This window comes from Schistocerca americana, chromosome 6, assembly GCF_021461395.2.
Source record: "Schistocerca americana isolate TAMUIC-IGC-003095 chromosome 6, iqSchAmer2.1, whole genome shotgun sequence".
In the NCBI taxonomy this organism is placed as follows: Eukaryota; Metazoa; Arthropoda; class Insecta; order Orthoptera; family Acrididae; genus Schistocerca; species Schistocerca americana.
In genome coordinates this window covers 372,502,958-372,523,428 of record NC_060124.1, presented here as the reverse complement: position 1 = coordinate 372,523,428, position 20,471 = coordinate 372,502,958, and the positions used below count along the sequence as shown (strand labels likewise).

The 20,471-nt window shown below is 41.1% G+C and overlaps 1 protein-coding gene across 3 annotated transcripts in view; it reads left to right on the top strand.

The window, feature by feature from the left end:
* Positions 1–10,666, top strand: part of LOC124619719 (baculoviral IAP repeat-containing protein 5.2-B-like) — a 49,517-nt gene extending 38,851 nt beyond the window's left edge. For all 3 annotated transcript variants that reach the window (XM_047146281.1, XM_047146282.1, XM_047146280.1), the window contains exons 4-5: positions 2,062–2,179; positions 10,409–10,666. In XM_047146281.1, coding sequence (XP_047002237.1) covers positions 2,062–2,179; positions 10,409–10,498 — 208 coding nt within the window. In that variant the 3' untranslated portion in view covers positions 10,499–10,666. The remainder of the gene's footprint in view (positions 1–2,061; positions 2,180–10,408) is intronic.
* The last annotated feature ends 9,805 nt before the right edge of the window (positions 10,667–20,471 follow it).

The following is a 20,471-nucleotide window of genomic DNA, read 5'->3' as shown; positions in this document are numbered from 1 at the left end:
GGGTGACGTGGTGCTTAACTGGCGAAGGCAGAGATGCTGAAACTGTACTGTCTCAGTTCGATCTCTGCCTCTTAACTACTGTGGCTGCCACGCATTTCAGTGTGGCTCAAGGTAGTTACTCAGCCATTGATTTATCAATTTGCAGTCCAGGACTTCTCCCATCTATCCACTTGAGAGCACATGATCACCTGTCTTCCTATCACTGCCCTGGGTTCAGGCCTACGGACGCCTGCCCAGATGGGCTTTAAACAAGGTGGACTGGGAACTTTCACCTCTGATGTCACTGTTGACTCTCCCCCCACATGGTAACATCGATGTGATGGTTGAGTGGGTGACTACCACAATCGTTCATGCGTCAGAAAACACGATCCCTCGCTCTTTACTGAGCCCCCGGTGACAGTCAGTCCCTTGGTGGTCGCTGGAAGTCGCTGAGGCAGTTAGAGCGTCGGCAAGCTCTACAGCAACATAAGCGGCACCGTTCTCTAGAGCATCTGATAGCCTTTAAGCGGCTCTGTGCACGTGTATGCCAGCTTATATAATGATGGATACCGGAGTGTTGGGAGAGGTACGTGTCGACCATTGGTGCCATACATCACCTTCCCAAGTCTGGACGAAGATCAGATGTATTTTTGGGTACCAAAACCCCAACAGGTGTCGACCATTGGTGCCATACATCACCTTCCCAAGTCTGGACGAAGATCAGATGTATTTTTGGGTACCAAAACCCCAACAGGTGTCCCTGGTGTTACCACCAATGGCATGCTATGTACCAACGCAAATGCGATTGCCAAGCACGATGCTGAGCACTATGCTCGAGCCTCTGCATCGGAGACCTACCTCCCAGCCTTTCGCATCCTCAAACGGCGGATGGAAAGGAAAGTCCCCTCGTTCACTACATGCCACCATGAACCCTATAACGCCCCATTTACGGAGTGGGAGCTCTTCAGCGCACTTGCACATTGCCCCGGCACAGCTCCTGTGCTGGATCAGATCCACAGTTAGATGATTAAACATCTCTAATCTGACTACAAGCGCCATCTCCTCATCATCTTCAACCGGATCTGATGCAATTACGTCCTTCCATCGCATCGTTGTTCCAGTGCTCAAACCCGGTAAAAACTCACTTGATGTGGATAGCTATAGGCCCATTAGCCTATACTTCCTTTCAAATGGTCTACAATTACAAAGTTTACGTTGTATAACCATGATGCTCAAAAGTATGTTATTTTTTTGGAAATGTTGTGTGTCTGCTAAATCTGTGCCTGTGAAGTACTGAAAAGACTACCAGAGTTGTCTTTAAAATCTTACATTGTAAGGTGAGTGTCTATTCAGTATCTCTGGGATTTTTGTATCAGTTTACTTAGATGTGTAGCACAAAGCAAGTAAACGAGCCCACTATTTTACTCTTTCAATAAATATTTTCTCTCTTCAGTTCTTTCCAAGGCTTCAATAACATTTATCCAAATGACATTACATTTCTAACTTGGACAGCTTAATTTACATGTTAGCTCCTCGAGAGCTGCATGATTTCACAAAGCCACACACAGACCATCTGATAGATAGGAGGTTAGGCTTCGACACATCAGCAATGATTTCATTAGAGAGAGCCAAATTCAGGTTGGCCAAGTAATGACTGTGTCCTTTCAAAAGGAACTATACTGGAATTTGTCTTCAACCAGTTACGGAAAACGCAAACATAATCTTAGATGGTTGGATGAAAATTTAAATTCCTTTTATCCCGAGACCACAAAATTATTAGCAGTCTTCTTAAGCTGTTTTTCTTTCAGGTGCTTGCACCTCACTGCAGTCAAACTGAATACTCACCTCATGAGATACAGTATAAAGTGTTTCTGGTGCTTTGACTGTGCCCTTGTGTATTTTTATTCTGCTTGGGAATTAATCATTGAAAACCTGAAAACCTGCTTAGTCACAATGCTTTCTCCTTTTCAGAATTATATAGTGGCCTTTTTTCTGTGTAATTAGTCTGTTTCTGTTTAATGTATTGTGTAAGTTTTGTGGATGAATGATAAAGGCTCATTTATTTATTTATTTATTTTACAGGGCTGAACATTTGAAGCATAGAAATACATGTTATTACGCCCAAAAGAAGAAAATTGAAACACAGCTGACAACAGTTGAATTCTGTGATCTGATTCAAGCTTTCATTCTTGCACAGTTGGTGAGTAATTCTGAAAAGCTCAAAAGTAGTAATACTCAGAAATTGGGGCATAATTGATGATGATCTGTATTTACCAGAGCAAATTTCAGAATCTTCATTGTTGTACTTTCATTGTACATGGTTTGCAGTACAAATGAATTCTTACGTTAATACACACATGTGTTATCTTGAATTTTAAAGTGTTTGGCATTTTCATCTCGACAAGCATAAACCAGGCCATGTTTAATTTCATCAAATCTCTAGACACATACTTCATGAAATTTATTGTTTAATTGGGTAAAAAAATTTTGCTTTTGTTGTTAAGCAACTGTAGTATCAGTGTATTTGCGTTTTGCATACTTGATGTCTTCTCAATACAGCAGTGGAAATGTCATAGCATGGTTGGTTAATAGCTCAACTGTACACTACAATATTTCGTATGTTGCTCAAGTATATTGGACACATTGTTGCTTTCAGTGTTCAATACTACCATTGCTCTGATGCCATTTCAGTAGCACATTTCTAAAGGCACATGTGTGTTGCTTGATCTGTATTTTCCCTCAGAATTCAGAAGTTTCATGGACTGCAGTTTTTCATTACATTTTAAGTGACCCCCCTGCATGTCCGAGGGTTAGAATAGGCCTGATGTATTCCTGCCGGTCTTACGAGGCGACCAAAAGGAGTTTATATGTTTTGGTCACCTGTAGGGTTTGACCTCCAGTCTTCGAAATTTTCCCGAATAGTGAGCCAATTGGGGAAGGGCGCCTTACGAGGTGCCTCGTGTCCATCATGCATTGAGATCTTTAGCCCACTTCGTCGTAGTCTCATTGCAGTCCTGCCTATTCTCCATGTCTTGTGCGAGGACATCTTCCTGGGTGCGTTTTCCGTCATGCACTATGCAGTGTCGCTTTCTGTGTTGACGATGACCATGGACTACTTTGCATGTGATAACCAGCATGGTGGCCAGTCCGTTGTGGTGGGGCCGCCATGTACCCTGTTCGTTGTAGCCCCCTGACCACACAGGGATCACTCTGCTGATGCCAGTGCCGTTAACTCCCCATGTATGCCAAGGGGTAGATGCCCATCCCCCTGGGGCATCGGGACTCTCGGCAATGGCCATCCTGCCAGGTGGTCTTTGCTGCGGCTGGGTGGCGCCTGTGGGGAGGGCCCCTGCCGGAGTGGCTGGCATCAGAGTGGATGACACGCCATGAAGCGTAGTCCATCAACTCTTGCTGGTGGTGAAACACCAACAGTCTCTAAGCGATCGTGAGCTCAATTCAACGCATAGAAGTAAGACCCCAAATCGTTCCCCTCCCTGGCACCACCATGGGAAGAATGTCAGGCTAAGAATGGCAGCGGATCTTATTCGCCCCAGTTCCTTGTATGTTCGAGAGCTGATGGGCAATCTTTCACGTTGATGAAGCCTCAGTTTTTTGTTGAGCATTTAGAGGACAAGTTCGGGGAGGTGGAGGGCTTGTCAAAAATCAGATCTGGGTCAGTCTTGATCAAAACAGCATCCTCTGCCCAGTCACGGGAGTTACTTGCTTGTGACAAACTGGGGGATGTTGCTGTAACCGCCACGCCCAATAAGAGCTTAAATATGGTTCAGGGTATCATATTTCACAGAGACCGTCTTTTGCAGTGCGACGATGAGGTGTCCATGAGGTGTCCATTTCGTCGGGCGTGTCCACTGGTGTCCGAAGGATAATCGGGTTGCCACCAATGCCTTCATCTTGGCCTTCGAGGGTGATACATTGCACGAGGTGGTCAAGATGATGGTCTACTGTTGAGACGTAAAGCCCTATATCTCTCCTCCTATGTGGTGCTTTAAGTGCTGGAAGTTCGGCCATATGTCTTTCCGCTGTACTTTCAGCGTCACGTGCAGAGATTGCAGATGCCCATCACATCTCAATACTCCATGTGCCCCGCCTCCCATCTGTGTCAACTGCAGAGGGCATCATTGGCCTTGCTTGCTTGCTTGACTGTAGGATTCTCCAGAAAGAAAGGAAAACCATGTTGTACAAGACCCTGGCCCGACTGACCTATACTGAGGCTAAGAGAAAATTTGAGCGACTGCATCCTGTATGTATGACATCGTCTTACGCCGCCGCTACAACAGTTCTGGCACCATCAACTCCGCCAATCCAGGTCACCTCTCAGAGCCAGAAGACTACACCTGCCCACTTGATGGTGGGGGGCACTTCCCTCCCTATTGCTCCTGCACCACCTACTTCGCGAGCAACACACCCTCCCCAACCATCGGGGATTTCAGTCCACATTTCTAAGCCAGAGAAGTGTAAGGCTTCTTCGGCTCCTCTCCCTAGGAAGGGGTCTATTAGGTCACTCGCTTTCCAAGTTTCTGCTAGGGGGAAAGGTGACACCTGCCAGTGTCTGAAGAGCCCAAAAGCAGCTGGTCGTAGGGCTTCATGCTCATCCTCAGTCCCGGAGACTGGATCAGTGAAGTCCTCCCAGCCAGGGAAACCCAAGGAGCAATGAGAGAAATCAAAAGAGAAAACCCCCTAAGACCAAGGAAATTGCGGTGGCACTCATACCACCACTGCCTACAAGCTCTGCGGCTGGGGATGGGATGATTATTTTGGTGTCTGGTGAGGGCCTAGATCTTGCCAGACCCCCAGACACAATGGACATAGATTGCTCAGGCAATAAATCAGTGGCAGCAGGTGACTCTCAGGCGTAAACTGCCTCATTCAATGTTCCATGCCTTCCCAGTCTCACGATGTCATCCTCCAGTGGAATTGCGGCGGTTTTTTCCACCACCTGGCTGAGCTATGGCAGCTGTTAAGCTTTACACCTGCTTTCTGCATTGCCCTCCAGGAAACCTTGTTCCCAGCAATGCAAACCCCCTTCCCTCCATGGCTATAAGGTATAATACAGGAACTGTAACGACTATAATAGTGTGTCAGGTGGAGTGTGCATTTATGTAAACTTGGTCTGTAGTGAACATGTGCCCTCAAACCCCTCTTGAAGCTGTGGCTGTCAGAATAAGGACGATACAGGAAATAACTGTCTGCAGTGTATATCTTCCTCTTGATGGTGCAGTACCCCTGAATGTATTAGCTGCACTGATCGATTAGCTCCCTAAACTTTTCCTAGTTCTGGGAGAGATTAATGCCCACAACCCCTCGTGGGGTGGTCCCATGCTTACTGGCCGAGGCAGCGATGTCGAAACTTTGTCACAATTCAACCTCTGCCTCTTTAATAATGGGGCCGCCACACACTTCATTGTGGCTCATGGTAGTTACTTGGGCATTGATTTATCAATTTGCAGTCCAGGACTTTCTCATCTATCCACTGGAGAGCACATGTCAGCCTGTGTGGTAGTGACTACTTCCCCATCTTCGTGTCACTGCCCCAGTGTCAGGCACACGGAAGCCTGCCCAGATGGGCTTTGAACAAGGCGGGCTAAGAACTTTCACCGCTGCTGTCACCACTGAATCTCCCCCACACGGTAACACTGATGTGATGGTTGAGCAGGTGACTAGTACAATTGTTTCTGAGGCAGAAAACGTGATCCCTTGCTCTTTACGGTGCCAGAGGTGTAAGGCAGTCCCTTGGTGGTCACCAGAAGTTGCTGAAGCAATTATAGTGTCGGCAAGCCCTACAGTGCCACCCTTTCCTGGAGCACCTCATAGGCTTTAAACGGCTCCGTGCCCGTGTTCGCTACCTTATCAACAATGGAAAGAGGAGTGTTGGGAGAGATACATCTCCACCATTGGATGCCACCTGTCACCTTCCCAAGTCTGGGCAAAGATCAAACGTCTTCTTGGGTATCAGGCCCCAACAGCTGTTCCTGGTGTTACCATAAATGGCGAGTTGTGTACCGACACAAATGCAATTGCCGAGCACTTTGCTTGAGCCTCTGCGTCAGAGAATTATCCCCCCAGCGTTTCACACACTCAAATGGCGGCTGGAAGGGAACGTCCTCTCATTCGCTACACGCTGCAGTGAATCCTGTAACGCCACATTTACAGAGTGGGAGCTCCTCAGTGCCCTTGCACATTGCCCTGACACAGCTCCTGGGCCTGATAGCATCCACAGCCAGATCATTAAACATCTCTCATCTGACTACAAGAGACATCTTCTCGTCATCTTCAACCGGCTCTGGTGCGATGGCGTGTTTCCATCACAATGGTGGGGGAGCACCGTCATTCTGGTGCTCGTTGTTGTTGTTGTTGTTGTTGTTGTTGTTGTTGTGGTTGTGGTGGTCTTCAGTCCTGAGACTGGTTTGATGCAGCCCTCCATGCTACTCTATCCTGTGCAAGCTTTTTCATCTCCCAGTACCTACTGCAACCTACATCCTTTTGAATCTGCTTAGTGTATTCATCTCTTGGTCTCCCTCTACGATTTTTACCCTCCACACTGCCTTCCAATACTAAATTGGTGATCCCTTGATGCCTCAGAACATGTCCTACCAACCGATCCCTTCTTGTAGTCAAGTTGTGCCACAAACTCCTCTTCTCCCTAATTCTATTCAGTACCTCCTCATTAGTTATGCGATCTACCCATCTAATCTTCAGCATTCTTCTGTAGCACCACATTTCAAAAGCTTCTATTCTCTTCTTGTCCAAACTATTTAACATCCACGTTTCATTTCCATACGTGGCTGCACTCCATACAAATACTTTCAGAAACGACTTGCTGACACTTAAGTCTATACTCGACGTTAACAAATTCCTCTTCTTTAGAAACGCTTTCCTTGCCATTGCCAGTCTACATTTTATATCCTCTCTGCTTCAACCATAATCAGTTATTTTGCTTCCCAAATAGCATAACTCCTTTACTACTTTAAGTGTCTCATTTCCTAATCTAATTCCCTCAGCATCACCTGAGTTAATTTGACTACATTCCATTATCCTCGTTTTGCTTTTGTGAATGTTGTGCTCAAACCTGGTAAAAACCCGCTTGATGTGGATAGCTAGCAGCCTGTCAGCCTCACCAACGTTCTCCGTAAGCTGCTGTAACATATCGTATGTCGGCTGTTGGGTTGGATCCTCAAGTCACGTGGCGTGCTGACTCTGTCAGGGCGACCTCCGCCAGGTTTGCTCTGCCGCTGATAATCTTGTGTCCATCAAGTATGCATCCGAACAGCCTTTTCAGACGGCAACACCTTATTGCCGTCTTTTTTGACTTATGTGAAGCATACAACACGATTTGGCGACATCACATCCTTGCCACATTGTATGAGTGAGGTCTCCTGGGACCACTCCCGATTTTTATCCAAAACTTCCTGTTGCTCCATACTTTCCGTGACCAAGTTGGTGCCTCCCATAGTTCCATCCATATCCAGGAGAATGGAGACCCACAGGGCTCTGTATTGAGTCTCTATTTTTAGTGGCCATTAACGGTCTAGCGGCAGCTGTCGGACCCTCTATCTCACCTTCTCTGTATGTAGATGACTTCTGCATCTTGTACTGCAGTTCCAGTACTGTTGTTGCTGAGCGGCGCCTCCAAGGAGCCATTTACAAGGCGCATTCGTGGCTCTAGCCCACAGCTTCCAGTTTTCAGCCTCAAAGTCATGTCATGCACTATTGTCGATATCGTACTGTTCATCCTGAACCTGCACTGTACCTTAATGGCGATCCACTCACTGTAGTGGAAACATATCAATTCCTAGGACTGGTTTTCTATGCTCGATTGACTTGGCTCCCTCATCTTTCTCAGCAGTGTTTGCAGCACCTCAATGTCCTCCATTGCTTGAGCGACACCAATTAGGGTGCAGACCACTGTACGCTGCTGCAGCTCTACAGAGCCCTTGTCCAATCCTGAACTGACTATGGGAGTGTGGTTTATGGTTTGGCTGCACCTGCAGCACTGCATTTACTCGACCCTGTGCACCACTGTGTAGTTCCATCAGTGACAGGAGCTTTTAGGATGAGTCCAGTGACCAGCGTACTGATGGAGGCTGGTGTCCCTCCACTGCAGATCAGACGTGCGCAGCTGCTCGCCAGTTATGCAGCACACATTCATAGTTCCCCTGAGCATCCGAATTACCGTCTCCTTTTCCTGCCCGCGGCAGTCCATCTCCCGCATCATTGGCCCAGAACGGGGCTAATGATTGCGGTTAGCATGCGGTCCCTTCTCTACAAACTGGAGTCCTTTCCTTCACCACCTCTACTTGCGGTCCGTTCACGTACGCCTCCATGGTGTATGCCTCGGCCGCAACTTTGTCTGGACCTTTTGAATGGCCCTAAGGACTCCATTAACCCTGCCGCTCTCCGCTGTCACTTCCTCTTGATTCTTGACATGTTCCAGGGCTCTGAAGATGATTACACCGACGGCATGACTCAATGGCTGATGGTCACGTAGGCTTCACATATGTTCATGGAGGACATACTGAGCAGCACTCCTTGCCATTTTTGTGCAGTGTTTTCGCTGCAGAGCTGGCGGCAATATCTCGTGGTCTTCAGTACATCAGCTCATGCCCTGGCAAGTCATTTCTCCTGTGTACTGACTCATTGAGCAGCCTACAAGCTATCTACCAGTGCTTCCCTCGCCACCCTCTGGTAGCGTCCATTCAGGAGTCCATCTATGCCTTGGGACAGTCCTGCTGTTCTGTGGTGTTTGTGTGGACCCCAGGACACGTCGGAATCTCTGACAACAAACTTACCGCAGGCTGACCAAACAGGTGACACGGAAACAGCTTCTGGAGATAGGCATCTCCGAAGCTGGCCTGTGTTCTGTCTTACACTGCAGGGTTTTCCGGCTTTGGGAGATGGCTAACTCATGGTTACCTACTCCATCATGAGGACCCACCTCAGTGTCATTGTGGCTCCCAAATGACAGTCGTCCACCTCTTGCTGGACTGCCCACTTTTAGTCACTTTGCGGCACTCTTCTAACTTTCAGAGCACCCTGCCTTCGGTGTTGGGTGACAGTGCCTCCACAGCAGCTTTAGTTTTACATTTTGTCCGCGAGAGTGGGTTTTATACTTCTATGTAGGTTTTAGTGCATGTCCTTTGGCCCTCTGTGTCCTCCACCCTAGTGCTTTTAGTCCCTCTGTGTCCTCCACCCTAGTGCTTTTAGAGTGGAGGTTTTAATGTGTTGCATAGTGGTTGGCTTTCCCTTTTTATTCACGTGGTTGGCCAGTCACTGTAATCTGCTATAATGTTTTACTCTCTTCTGTTTCTAGCGTCTCTCCATTGTTTTCTTGTCCCCTTTTGTTCCTTTTAGCGTTTGTTGCCGTCCCTTTGTTGTTGTGGCTTTTCCTTTCTTTCCGTTTTGTGTTATATGTTTCGTCCGTTTTATTCTCACTCTTGTGGCTTTGTTTTATTAAGAACAGGGGACCGATAACTTCATAGTTTGGTCCCTTCTCTCACCTTTAAACAAACCGACCAAACAACCATTGTAAAGTGCCAACTGGAACAAGCATACTGGTTATCAGACATTCCTGGCTCATCCGTACTGAAAGAAATTGCTCCATTTTGGAAAACAGATGAACATAAGTCAGTAATATACACCACTTGTTGCTGCATTCTATTCAGAGTCAAGGGAAAAACTGTGTCGGTGATGACAAACTTGGAGTTAAAATTTTATTCGTGTTTCCGAACACTTTCACAATGTATGTGTAACTCAATAACATATTATTTTTAAAAACAAAGATGAGGTGACTTACCGGACGAAAGCGCTGGCAGGTCGATAGACACACAAACAAACACAAACATACACACAAAATTTCCATCTATTATAGTCAATAACATATTACACATATGGAAAATCCAGGAAGGAATTTAAATATGTTTGAGAAAATTCACTACTTACTGAATGGAAGAGCTGTTGCACTGCATGCAGGAATCCAAATGGACAATTATTAGGCAATATTTTGTACTACAAACACTCCAGAACTACCACCCCCACCACCCTTTTCTTCTAAATGCGTTACTAATCTTAATTATTTTTATTCTGCACTACTACTTACGCGCGACTGGGAGCTGCTCTAGTGAATGAACTAAATTCTCTAATGTATAAATCTTTGTTTCAAAAAGTGTTTCCTACATTCTTATGCCTTATTTAAAAAGACAGTAACTCAAATGGAACTTAGGGAGAAAAAATTAATTTCTCAGTGTTAAATAAGAAAACTCATTTTCACTCAATGTTTTGTTCCTTCACAGAAGTTTCCTGTCTTGTAGCTTGGTGGGTCCTTATGACATTAACAAGTTGAAATACTTTTTTTCACTTATATATTGTCTTGTGGCCTCCTTTTGAAGTCTCAAGAATTTTTTTTAATTTTCAGGACAAGGCCGAAGCCAATTTTGCGCAGGATGTAGAACGTCTCATGTTAACTTGCACCAAGAAGCTCAAAAAGTTAGGTGTCCAACAGTAACACCATTTGAACAATGTCATGGTTACTTCTCATTTCTTTTAAGAATTATCTGTCCTGTAATTACCTATTATTTGTATTGTTAATACTATGCATGTTAGAAAGTGTCATGTGTATATATGGAGTATTACTGCACTCTCAAAATATAAATAAATATATGCTACTTTAAAACAAGTTTTTAATGCTTTCTACGTCCTTGAGATGTAAATACATATTACTCCCTAACTACTGCAGTGATAAAAGAGAAACAAATGAGTTCTGTGTAAAAAGGAAAAGTCACTGGAGAAAAGCATAAAATTAAAAGGAGACCAAATGATTGGCAGTAATTATCTTCAGGTGTTAACATTCTCAGGACTGCCAATACACACAAATGAAGGAAGGAAAAACTAATATTAGCTTTTTGAACTTTAGCTCCTTTCTGAAAAAGCAGAGAGGGATTGATAGGGCACGATTAGACAGATGTGGTGTCTGAATTCTTACACCTATGTACTAATACAATTACTCTGTAATGACATTCATTTTTAATAATGATGAATTTGGATGAACTGAAATTCACAACCAAAATGCTGTATTAGAATTAAAAATGTTTCATGTAGTTAAAATACGGAAAAGGAAACCACTCAAGTATAGTGGACTGATGTGTGTTGCATGCACACATGTAACAGGAAACTGTTCACTAGCTTTTGAGCTCCAGCTCTTTTTCAAGTAAAAAATAAAAACCTATATATAGGCTGTGTGTACCTCCCTGGGTCTCAGTAACAAACTAAAGTCTGAAACAGGTTGCTGGAAGATATTGGAGAGAAACTGTAAATCTCTGTTGATTAAAAACTAATGTAAAGAAGAAACTTACTTACCACTCCCATAATGAATCAGAAATATTTGAGGTACGAGATGTAAATTCTGATCTATAATAATATTCACATTAGATGTCATTTCCCAGACAACTGTTAGTTTGCTTAGTGTGTTGTGTGATCATCCACATATACTTGGGTTGCATTTTAAGGCAAAAATGTCAGCTGAAAAGTGTAGGAGTAAGAGCCGTAGCTTTTTTTTCTGAGTAGTTTATTTACTATATACATGTTCAGGATCATTCACCTAAGTTGTCGACACAGAATTCAGTGCAGACTTGGACTGCATAAAGTGATGTATTACGGATAGTAATATTCTTGAAATAAAATTAAGGTTAAGTTCAAACCTTGATATTATTGAGAAGTTTTCATTCCATGGCATTTTAACACATTATCACCATTTGTCTTGTGTTTCCATGATAGTATCAGAACTAAACAAGCAGATAAAATGTAGCTGTTCTCTAATGTAACAAAATGTGCCTCTCTCAGACCAGTACAAAAGGAATGCCAAAAATCCAGTACAGTTCTCCAGTGAATCCAGAAGTCTGAGCTGCACTACTTGGCCCTGTGTCCTGTAGCCAAGGCACTATGGATTGATCGAAACCATCCAATTAAATTTTCACATGTTCCTGCTCACTAAGAAGACATAAATTTATTAAAAGTTTCAGTTAATGAATTCCAATGATATCTTCTTTATACAAAAATACTTGTAAATGATAAAATGTTTCTGGGACAGAAAAACATACTTTGACTTCATGAATTGGAGGTGGTAGGAGTCATTCATTGATCTGCTAAATCATTCTTGTTTGCTGAATATGTCCCTGGATGACTTCTTATATTATTCTGCATTCTTACATAATAATGAGTATTTTAATTTTTAAGCAATCTTCTCACAGACAAATTTCACAGTGTTCATTTATCAGTAGGTTTTCCACTTTCAGCTTCATTACATGTCTCTAACAGTAACTTAACAGTTCTTATTTTAACTACTAAACTAGTACTTTAACAATTCTCCTTTCAGGTTTAACATCAACCCTTGTAGAGAATCTTGGCAAAGCGTCACATTTACAGCATTGTTATAGTTGATACTTTACATAATTTACAATGAAAGAAAAATGCTTGAACAAAAGTATTTCTTTTAATACGCTCAACTGAAAATAGAAATATATTTTCATTTAACAATTGTACGAATTGCAAAGCTTTCCTACTCTAAATTTCATAAAATAAAGCTCTTTATTAATAAATATTGAAATATGTGAATTTGCATTAACATATCAATTACAGTTAATGTTTGGTCTAATGCCAAAGCTTCATAGTTTTATATGTAAGTGTTCCAATATGAAGACTAGAAATGTGGCAACTGTTTAAATCATGATCTCTGTTCAATCGTCTTATGAATTCTGTTAACCCTCGCATTACCAAGTGGGGTATTCTGACTACCCCAGGTTGAATTTTTCCCTATAATAATGTTATCTGAAGGGCCACATGCCTGTGGTTTCATGACTTTGTACTAAAATGATTGACGTTGAATTCACACTCACGACTGTCTAATTTTTTGTCTTTATCATTGTTATTCAGGTCATTTATTGGTGGGACTGTGAAACTACCCTACTTGGTATGAAACGTCTTATTTTCTTATTTGTAGAAAAAGATGATTTTGGGAAATATATGTTATTCACCTTCTTTGTTGAGTTTTGCCATAGATCCAATGTTTGTTATTGTTGCTGATTACTATTGTTGAGTTGAATTTGATGATCACTGTTGAGCTGATATTATACGAGTGAGTATTTCATCTGCAAGTAAGGATGTCCAAAGGACTTTCTAGTGAAGAGATCATGGAAATTCTAAAAAATTCTGATGTCAGTGGCGATGAAAATTAATGGAACAATGATAATGAACTGAATGAATATATGGAATCTCTTGACAAAGACCATATCATAGTATCAGATGAAGCTGATGATGAAATATCAGAAGACACTACACATTCACATGAACAAATAGTAGTAGTAGTAGTAGTAGTAGTAGTAGTAGTAGTTTAAAAGACGACGACGACACTGGAGATTTGTTTGTTTCTAGAAGTGGACTACAATTTTTTAGTAAACCACCAAAAGGTGGGTGGCGTCGACGTTGCAACATTTTGAATGTAACACCTGGCCCAGTGAATGACGGAAAAACTATCAAAACAATAACAGTCATTTTTATTATTTATCTCACTGGAAATCGTGGGCATTATTCTAGAAGAAACACAGGGAAAGCCAAACGAGTAATTTCTTTGCGGAATGCAGCTCATTCTTCAAACAAAACGACATGGAGATATATAAATGCAACTGAAGTGTACGCTGTGTTAGTAATTCTAATAGGAGCTTGTCGAACTCATGGACATCGCACAAGTGCTTCTGATCTGTGGGGAGCTAATGTTGCCTTTTGGCAACCATTCTTTTCTGCTGCCATGTCAGGAAACCGATGTTTGTGTATACTGAAATTCTTGCGATTTGACACCAGAGACACAAGAGCACAGAGAATTCAAGAAACCAAGGACAAGCTGCAAGCCATTAGGGTAGTGTTCGACAAATTTCAGTCTAACTTGTGCAAGAACTTCTATCCTTATGAATACGTGACTATTGATGAACAATTAGCAATGTACCGAGGAAACTGCCCTTTCAGGGTTTATATGAAAAGCAAGCCTGGCAAGTATGGCATTAAAATTTGGGTTTGTGCTGATGTGAAGACAGATTTCTTCTAATGGATCCAAATTTACACAGGAATGGTGGACAATACTCGGGAAGTGAATTAAGGACAGACAGTTGTTTTGGATCTGATGGAACCATTTCTGAATAATGGTCATGGTGTAACAACTGATAATTTTTTCACTAGTTTTCCACTGGCTGCTGAACTACTAAAATGAAACACGCATTGGTTGGTACCTTGCGTTCCAATAAGAAAGAGATTTCGAAGGAATTCTTGTCAAACAGAAAGAGAGAAGTTCATTCTTCAATGTTTGGTTTCACAAATGACTTGACCCTAGTTTCCTATGTTCCAAAGAAGGGAAATGCAGTAATACTACTCTCTACTCGGCATAATGAGAGACAAGTGAGTGGTGAAGAAAGTGAACACAAACCCGAAATCATACTGCACTACAACAAAACCAAAGGTGCTGTAGAAAATGGGGACAAAATGACAAGAGAATACAGTTGTGTTTGAGGAATGAGGCGGTGGCCACTAAGAATCTTCATGGAAATGATAGATATTGCAGCACTGAATGCATATATTCTGTACACTCAAAGATTTCCTGAATGGCAGAAGAATAACCGAAGCCGACGTAAACTCTTCACGACTGAACTGGCATTTGTACTCTGCAAAGCAACATGGAAGAAAGAGCCAAAAATATAAATGGTCTTCATAAAGAGGTACAAGATGCATTGAAAGCTTGTGGTATTGCAATTCCTGCAGCAGTGATCCAGACCCAGTGTTCCAAGTTACCAGTGCCACAATGATGTCAAGATTGCAAGAGAAACAAAGATCGGAAAATAAAGATTCTGTTCTGTAATGTGCAAGAAACCTGTCTGTAATATACACAGAAGAAAGTGTTACTGTGAAGTGCATGCAGTGCAAAAATGTACTAGAGTGAAAAGTTGAAAAAAGTATTGTTTTATTTTACTGCAGCGACTGTTGGGGTACATAGATTATTAATTTTCTGTTCATTGAGTACTGAATTTAGCGAAAGATATAAATTTTTTTTTGTACTCTGTATCTGTGATCTGATTAAATTCTCCTAATAAGCTGAAAAGCTTTTTTTCAATACTAAATAAACCCATTCAATGGAAATAACTAAATCTGCCTGCCTCTGTGTGTGTGTGTGTGTGTGTGTGTGTGTGTGTGTGTGAACGTATGCTTTGGTGTCCATAAATGACTGGTCACTCCAGTAGCAGGACAATTAAGTTTTAGTTACGTCATCCATGTGGAAAGAGACAAGGCATGCTATTCAAGTAGTATTCTTCTGCTGATCACTGGAGCTAGATTAGTATGTTTTATTGCAAGGCTACTGCCTGCAATTTTCATGGTTACATTTCAGGTGGTACACCTTTGTCTTATTTCACTGTGATGACCATTTTTACACTAGAACATAAATTGTGGGGAGAATGTTGCCCGCTGGTGCACTTTGATATAATATTCTATTTATATCATTTTTAGCCCTTCTTCATGACAGTGTAAATCTATTTCTCCAATTGAGAAATTGTTCCATGTTAACAGATCAATATAACTGTGAGTATTTGAGATTATTGGGATTTCTTTTGTTCTGTTGTTTTTTATAATTTGTGGCATTGTACTTCATCTGATCCCTTGGAGGACATGTGTAAACTTGTTATTTAGTGAATAATAAAGTTATTTCAGTGTCTCGTCAATTAATTTTCATCCTGAAGCCATGTGCAATTTATCACCTTTCAATGGTCATTTCCCACGGCCTCACTCATTCTTTGACTAAATACATAGTTGAGATGAGCACATTTCGGTAAATTATGTTCTGCCTTCAGTTGAATCTTTATTCAGATAAATTGCTGTTGGCTAATAGTATATTTATTTGTTTGAATGCATATTACAGCAAGTAAAAGGTAGGTTTGAGCTGCTGAGAACTTGTAGACATCTGCTGATCCCGAATATGCTGAGTGACAATTGTGATTAAAATGCTTCTTACAAATAGAGCACAGACCATACGTGGAGTCTAAATCTCCATTGCAATCAAGTTTGGTATTGAAGAGGATACAATATACTTCCTGGATGTGTTAGCGGGTTTGGTTATATTGGTCAAAATTTTGCATTACTTAAACATGGTTCAAGAGTGCCTTATATTTCTCGTCACTCTATGGAAACTTATCCTACTTTACGATATCTCACAAGTAGAAGACAGATCACGTTACTGTTCATTCATGTGTCAATTTTGTATACGGAGAGCAGCATTTCTAGGTTATTACCAATGAGCTCATACCTGTTAAGTGCTCAGATTAAATTTGAACAAGAGTGGGAGGTTGCTTTAAAGTTGCTTCAGGACACCTTCATGATGTTGATGCCAAGTGTCTGTGGTTTTACTTGATTGGCTCTGATTTGTAAGAAAATATGTAATTATAGATAACCCATAAATAAATGAAAAAAACTCATTACTAAAAATATAAAAGCATTGCCAAATCATTACAAACTGAATATCTTGTATGAACCATCAAGTCTGTCTAGAACACAAAGTTCACAATTTTTGCATGGGAAATCCTATTCTTATCTGCTGATTACTAGGAGTCGCCTTTCAGGGTCTGTCAGATGGCTGCCATCATGTGTATGTACCGTCTATCTTTATGCCTTCTCTCCATCATTTTTACACCCTGATGGAAAATCAAAGGTTTTCATAAAATCTTTGTGAGTGGCTGTGAAGAAAGTATACACTCATCCTAGTTCCCATATTCTGAAAGTTTAATACCCTGTAGGTCAGTTCTTCCTAACTGTGTGCTTTATGATTTCCCAAGAAGTGCTTTAAAACAGGCAACTAAGCACATTCTTAAGTGAAATTGGTATCATTGACGTGCTTGTGAATTTGAGGATCATTTAAGGTCCCTGCCTTGTTGTTTGAACAGTATCCAGGAAACAGTCTGTGGATGTAATTGAATCAGTTTCCATTTCTATGTAAGACCATGAAAAAGTGCATACTTTGGCCTGATTTTATATGCAATGATACTACTATTTTTTCCATGTTAACCAATGGTGCATTTGATGTTGGATCTGCCAATTTTCATGTTTTCCGTTGTAGCTATGTTATCTTTAACCTATGGTACTGTTATTTTATATTGCACTTACATATGAAATGTAAGTACTTCAAATATGCACCTTGTTGCCAAACAAGAAGTTAACCATTTTGTCAGTAACATGTTTAGTCATATAAGCCATTTGTGCTGATAAGTTTGTGCAGGACAATCCTGAGATTTTCACATACCTCATAGTTTTGTTGAATGAGCTGTTGAAATAGATTCATAGTAGTTCCCATTGTGTAATAGAACATATTTCAAGCTTCTTGAGGACCTGTCTATAAAACTCAAATGAAACTATATGGTTCTAGAGATCATTTAAAGTCTTAAACATATATGATGTACTGACTGAGGAAGGAGGCATCCTAAGGTAGTCTGTGCATTCGTGCAAAGCCACTGTGCCATAATGGCCTAGTGGTTAGCCCAGCTGCTTAGTGAACAGGAGAACTGGGTTCGAATCTCAGCCTTGGTACAAATTTTCATTTGTCTCTGTAGTCTGCATATATACGTAACATCTACAAAAAAAACTTACACACACCTTGTTGACAGTCTGGTATTTTGATTAGTTCAGGGATATTCTTGCAGTGCTGAACTTCAGCATGTACACTGAAGTATGAAAGAAGTTCCTTTTCTTGTGATTTTAACATCTGGTGTCATAGTTCTTTTCTTTTCACCTAGATGCCGACAGTTCAGATGATTTGTTTAAATTTGTTTCGTATCGGATCACTTAGTTCTTAGAGGGAAAATTGCTGTGATGTTTAACCATTTCCTCCAATTTAGCCCATTGTTCTACATATGATGGTGGATTTTCTGGGAGTGGTATGTATAGGCTTGCTAGCTCCTGATTTGGATACTCCCAATTAGATTTTTGTCTAGATTGGAGCCTTTCATATTGACAGCACAAAGCTGTCTGATGGCCACTTGGCTCTCTCTATACCACCAAACGATAATCTAAATCCTTTTACATTAAGTCTTCTGCAGTCCACACAACTTCTACAAACATTAAGGAAAGCCCAAGACTTGTCTTGGTTCCCAATGTTAATTTTGAAGTAAACAACATATGCTCACTTAAACAAGTCAGTGATGTTTTTCGTATTAGTTTGGATAGTGCAACCATGATAAATACAACGTTATCATGGTAGTTTAAATCCTAATTTATGAATAATTCAGATGTTGCAACAAGTTTAGGAAATCTGGCAGTTAAGGCAACCTCTTATTAGTGTACTGCACATATGAGTCAAGGATTTCATCCATATTTGTGGTATATGCAGGTCTTGTCCAGAAATGAGTGACAGAAGTGGGAGATTCAGATTGTCAAGAGTTTATAAAAAACAGCATTTTTGGTGTAAGTCAGATGAGGCATGTGCTATTTATTTTAGCCTAGTTTCCAGGTAGCAGTTGGTGCAGAATGGTAATTAATGGGTCATGGGGTCAAGGCTGTGTGGAGACATTCCTTTATTTTGAATATTTACATTACTTTCACCACAAATAAACCAAAATAATGCACAGTACGTTGTATTTATTAGCTTTTTATGAAGAGCAGGAAAAGGAAATGCAACTGAAAATATGGCATTGCAAATAATTTTCTGGGAAGGGATTATTAGGTGTACACAAGAACTTTGTAGATGAAATAAGAAACTTAAACAATGGCAAATCCAGAATGGAATGTAACAAAATTATGAGAAGAAAGTTGCTACTCACCATATAGCGGAGATGCTGAGTTGCAGATAGGCACAACAAAAAGATTTTCACACTTAAAGCTTTTGGCCAATGGCCTTTGTCAACAAAACACACACACACACACACACACACACACACACACACACACACACACACAAACAAACACAAACACACATGACTGGAGTCTCAGGCAACTGAAACCACACTGTCAGTTGCTTGAGACTGCAGTGTGTGTGTTGTTGACAAAGGCCATTGGCCAAAAGCGTTAAGTGTGAAAATCTTTTTGTTGTGCTCGCTGCAACTCGGCATCTCCGCTGTATGGTAACAACTTTCCTTCTCATAATAGTGTTAGACAAGAAACTTATTTTACAGTTGATGAGTTACATGTGTTTCATGGATATTCAATGTAAAAGCTGGGAAAGCAATAATTTTCTTCACATCTCTACAATTGTACAGTTGTTTTAAAGATTCTACAGAAAAACAAATGGTATACATTCATAAAATGTAAATTTTCATCACACAGTTTGGCAGCATAAGTATACATAATGCTTCATTTCCAAAATATTGGTGAAGGTAGTTGATGTACAGTGGAACAGAATTTGAGGCGTTCTCCTCCGGATGTGATTTCTTTTTCGCTCTTCTGGTCAAATTCATTATGACGATAAAGAATTTCACTCGTGGAGCACATTGAAAATATTTGCAATCCCAAATTTCCTTTGTTTGCCCTTTTCCTGCCTTTTATGAAAATGTTAACAAATACAACACATTGAGCATAATTTTGATTCATTAGCAGTGTAAAAATTGAAAATAATTTCCACATAGGGACTCAATCCCATGACTGTCAAAACACAATTCTGTATTTCTCCCTGCCTGGAAGGTAAACTAAATGCATTGTGCCTCCTGAAACCCATGCCAAAAATGCTAATTATCCACTTGCCAATTGGAGCTTCCACTTGTCACTTTTATTTCCGGTCAAGCCCTGCATAAACCATCAATTTGGAGGAAATTTATGACGAGTAGGCATGGTCCTCTCCTTAGTGAAGAACAACCATCTTCGCATAAATAGAATCATACAGATGTCGAAACAAGATTAAAATGTAAATTAAACATAAGCTTAGCTACTTAATATCACAAAAAAGAAGAAACAGAAAATATAAAAAGACGACACATTCATTTTAGAGTTGTATACGACTATGGGAAATAAGATGATTTACTATTCCAATTACATGTCAACCAGTAACACAATAGAAGTTAGTTGAGGAGAGATTGCTGCTGGCTTATATAGCAACAGGAATCAACAAAGAATGAAGAATACTGGATTGCAGTAGCTTTTAACATATGAGAGTTGTCTGATAGTGAAAGTGAATTCATTTCCCACATTCAGATCTGTGCAGGCAGACCTGAGTCTGCTAGCATATACAGTTACTTTGGATACAGTGGAAGTACATCATCATGTCAATGAAACATGCAAACAACACAGTAAGTACGACAGACATATCAGCCATGAATTGGCAGCTGGCTAACACATTTGCACTACGTGGTCAGTGGATTATACCCCTGTGTACTTGGCCCCATCTGCACAAATATCAGTATAATCATTACAATCCAGGTGGTTTTTTTAGTCATGCTGAGGCTGTGTGTGTGTGTGTGTGTGTGTGTGTG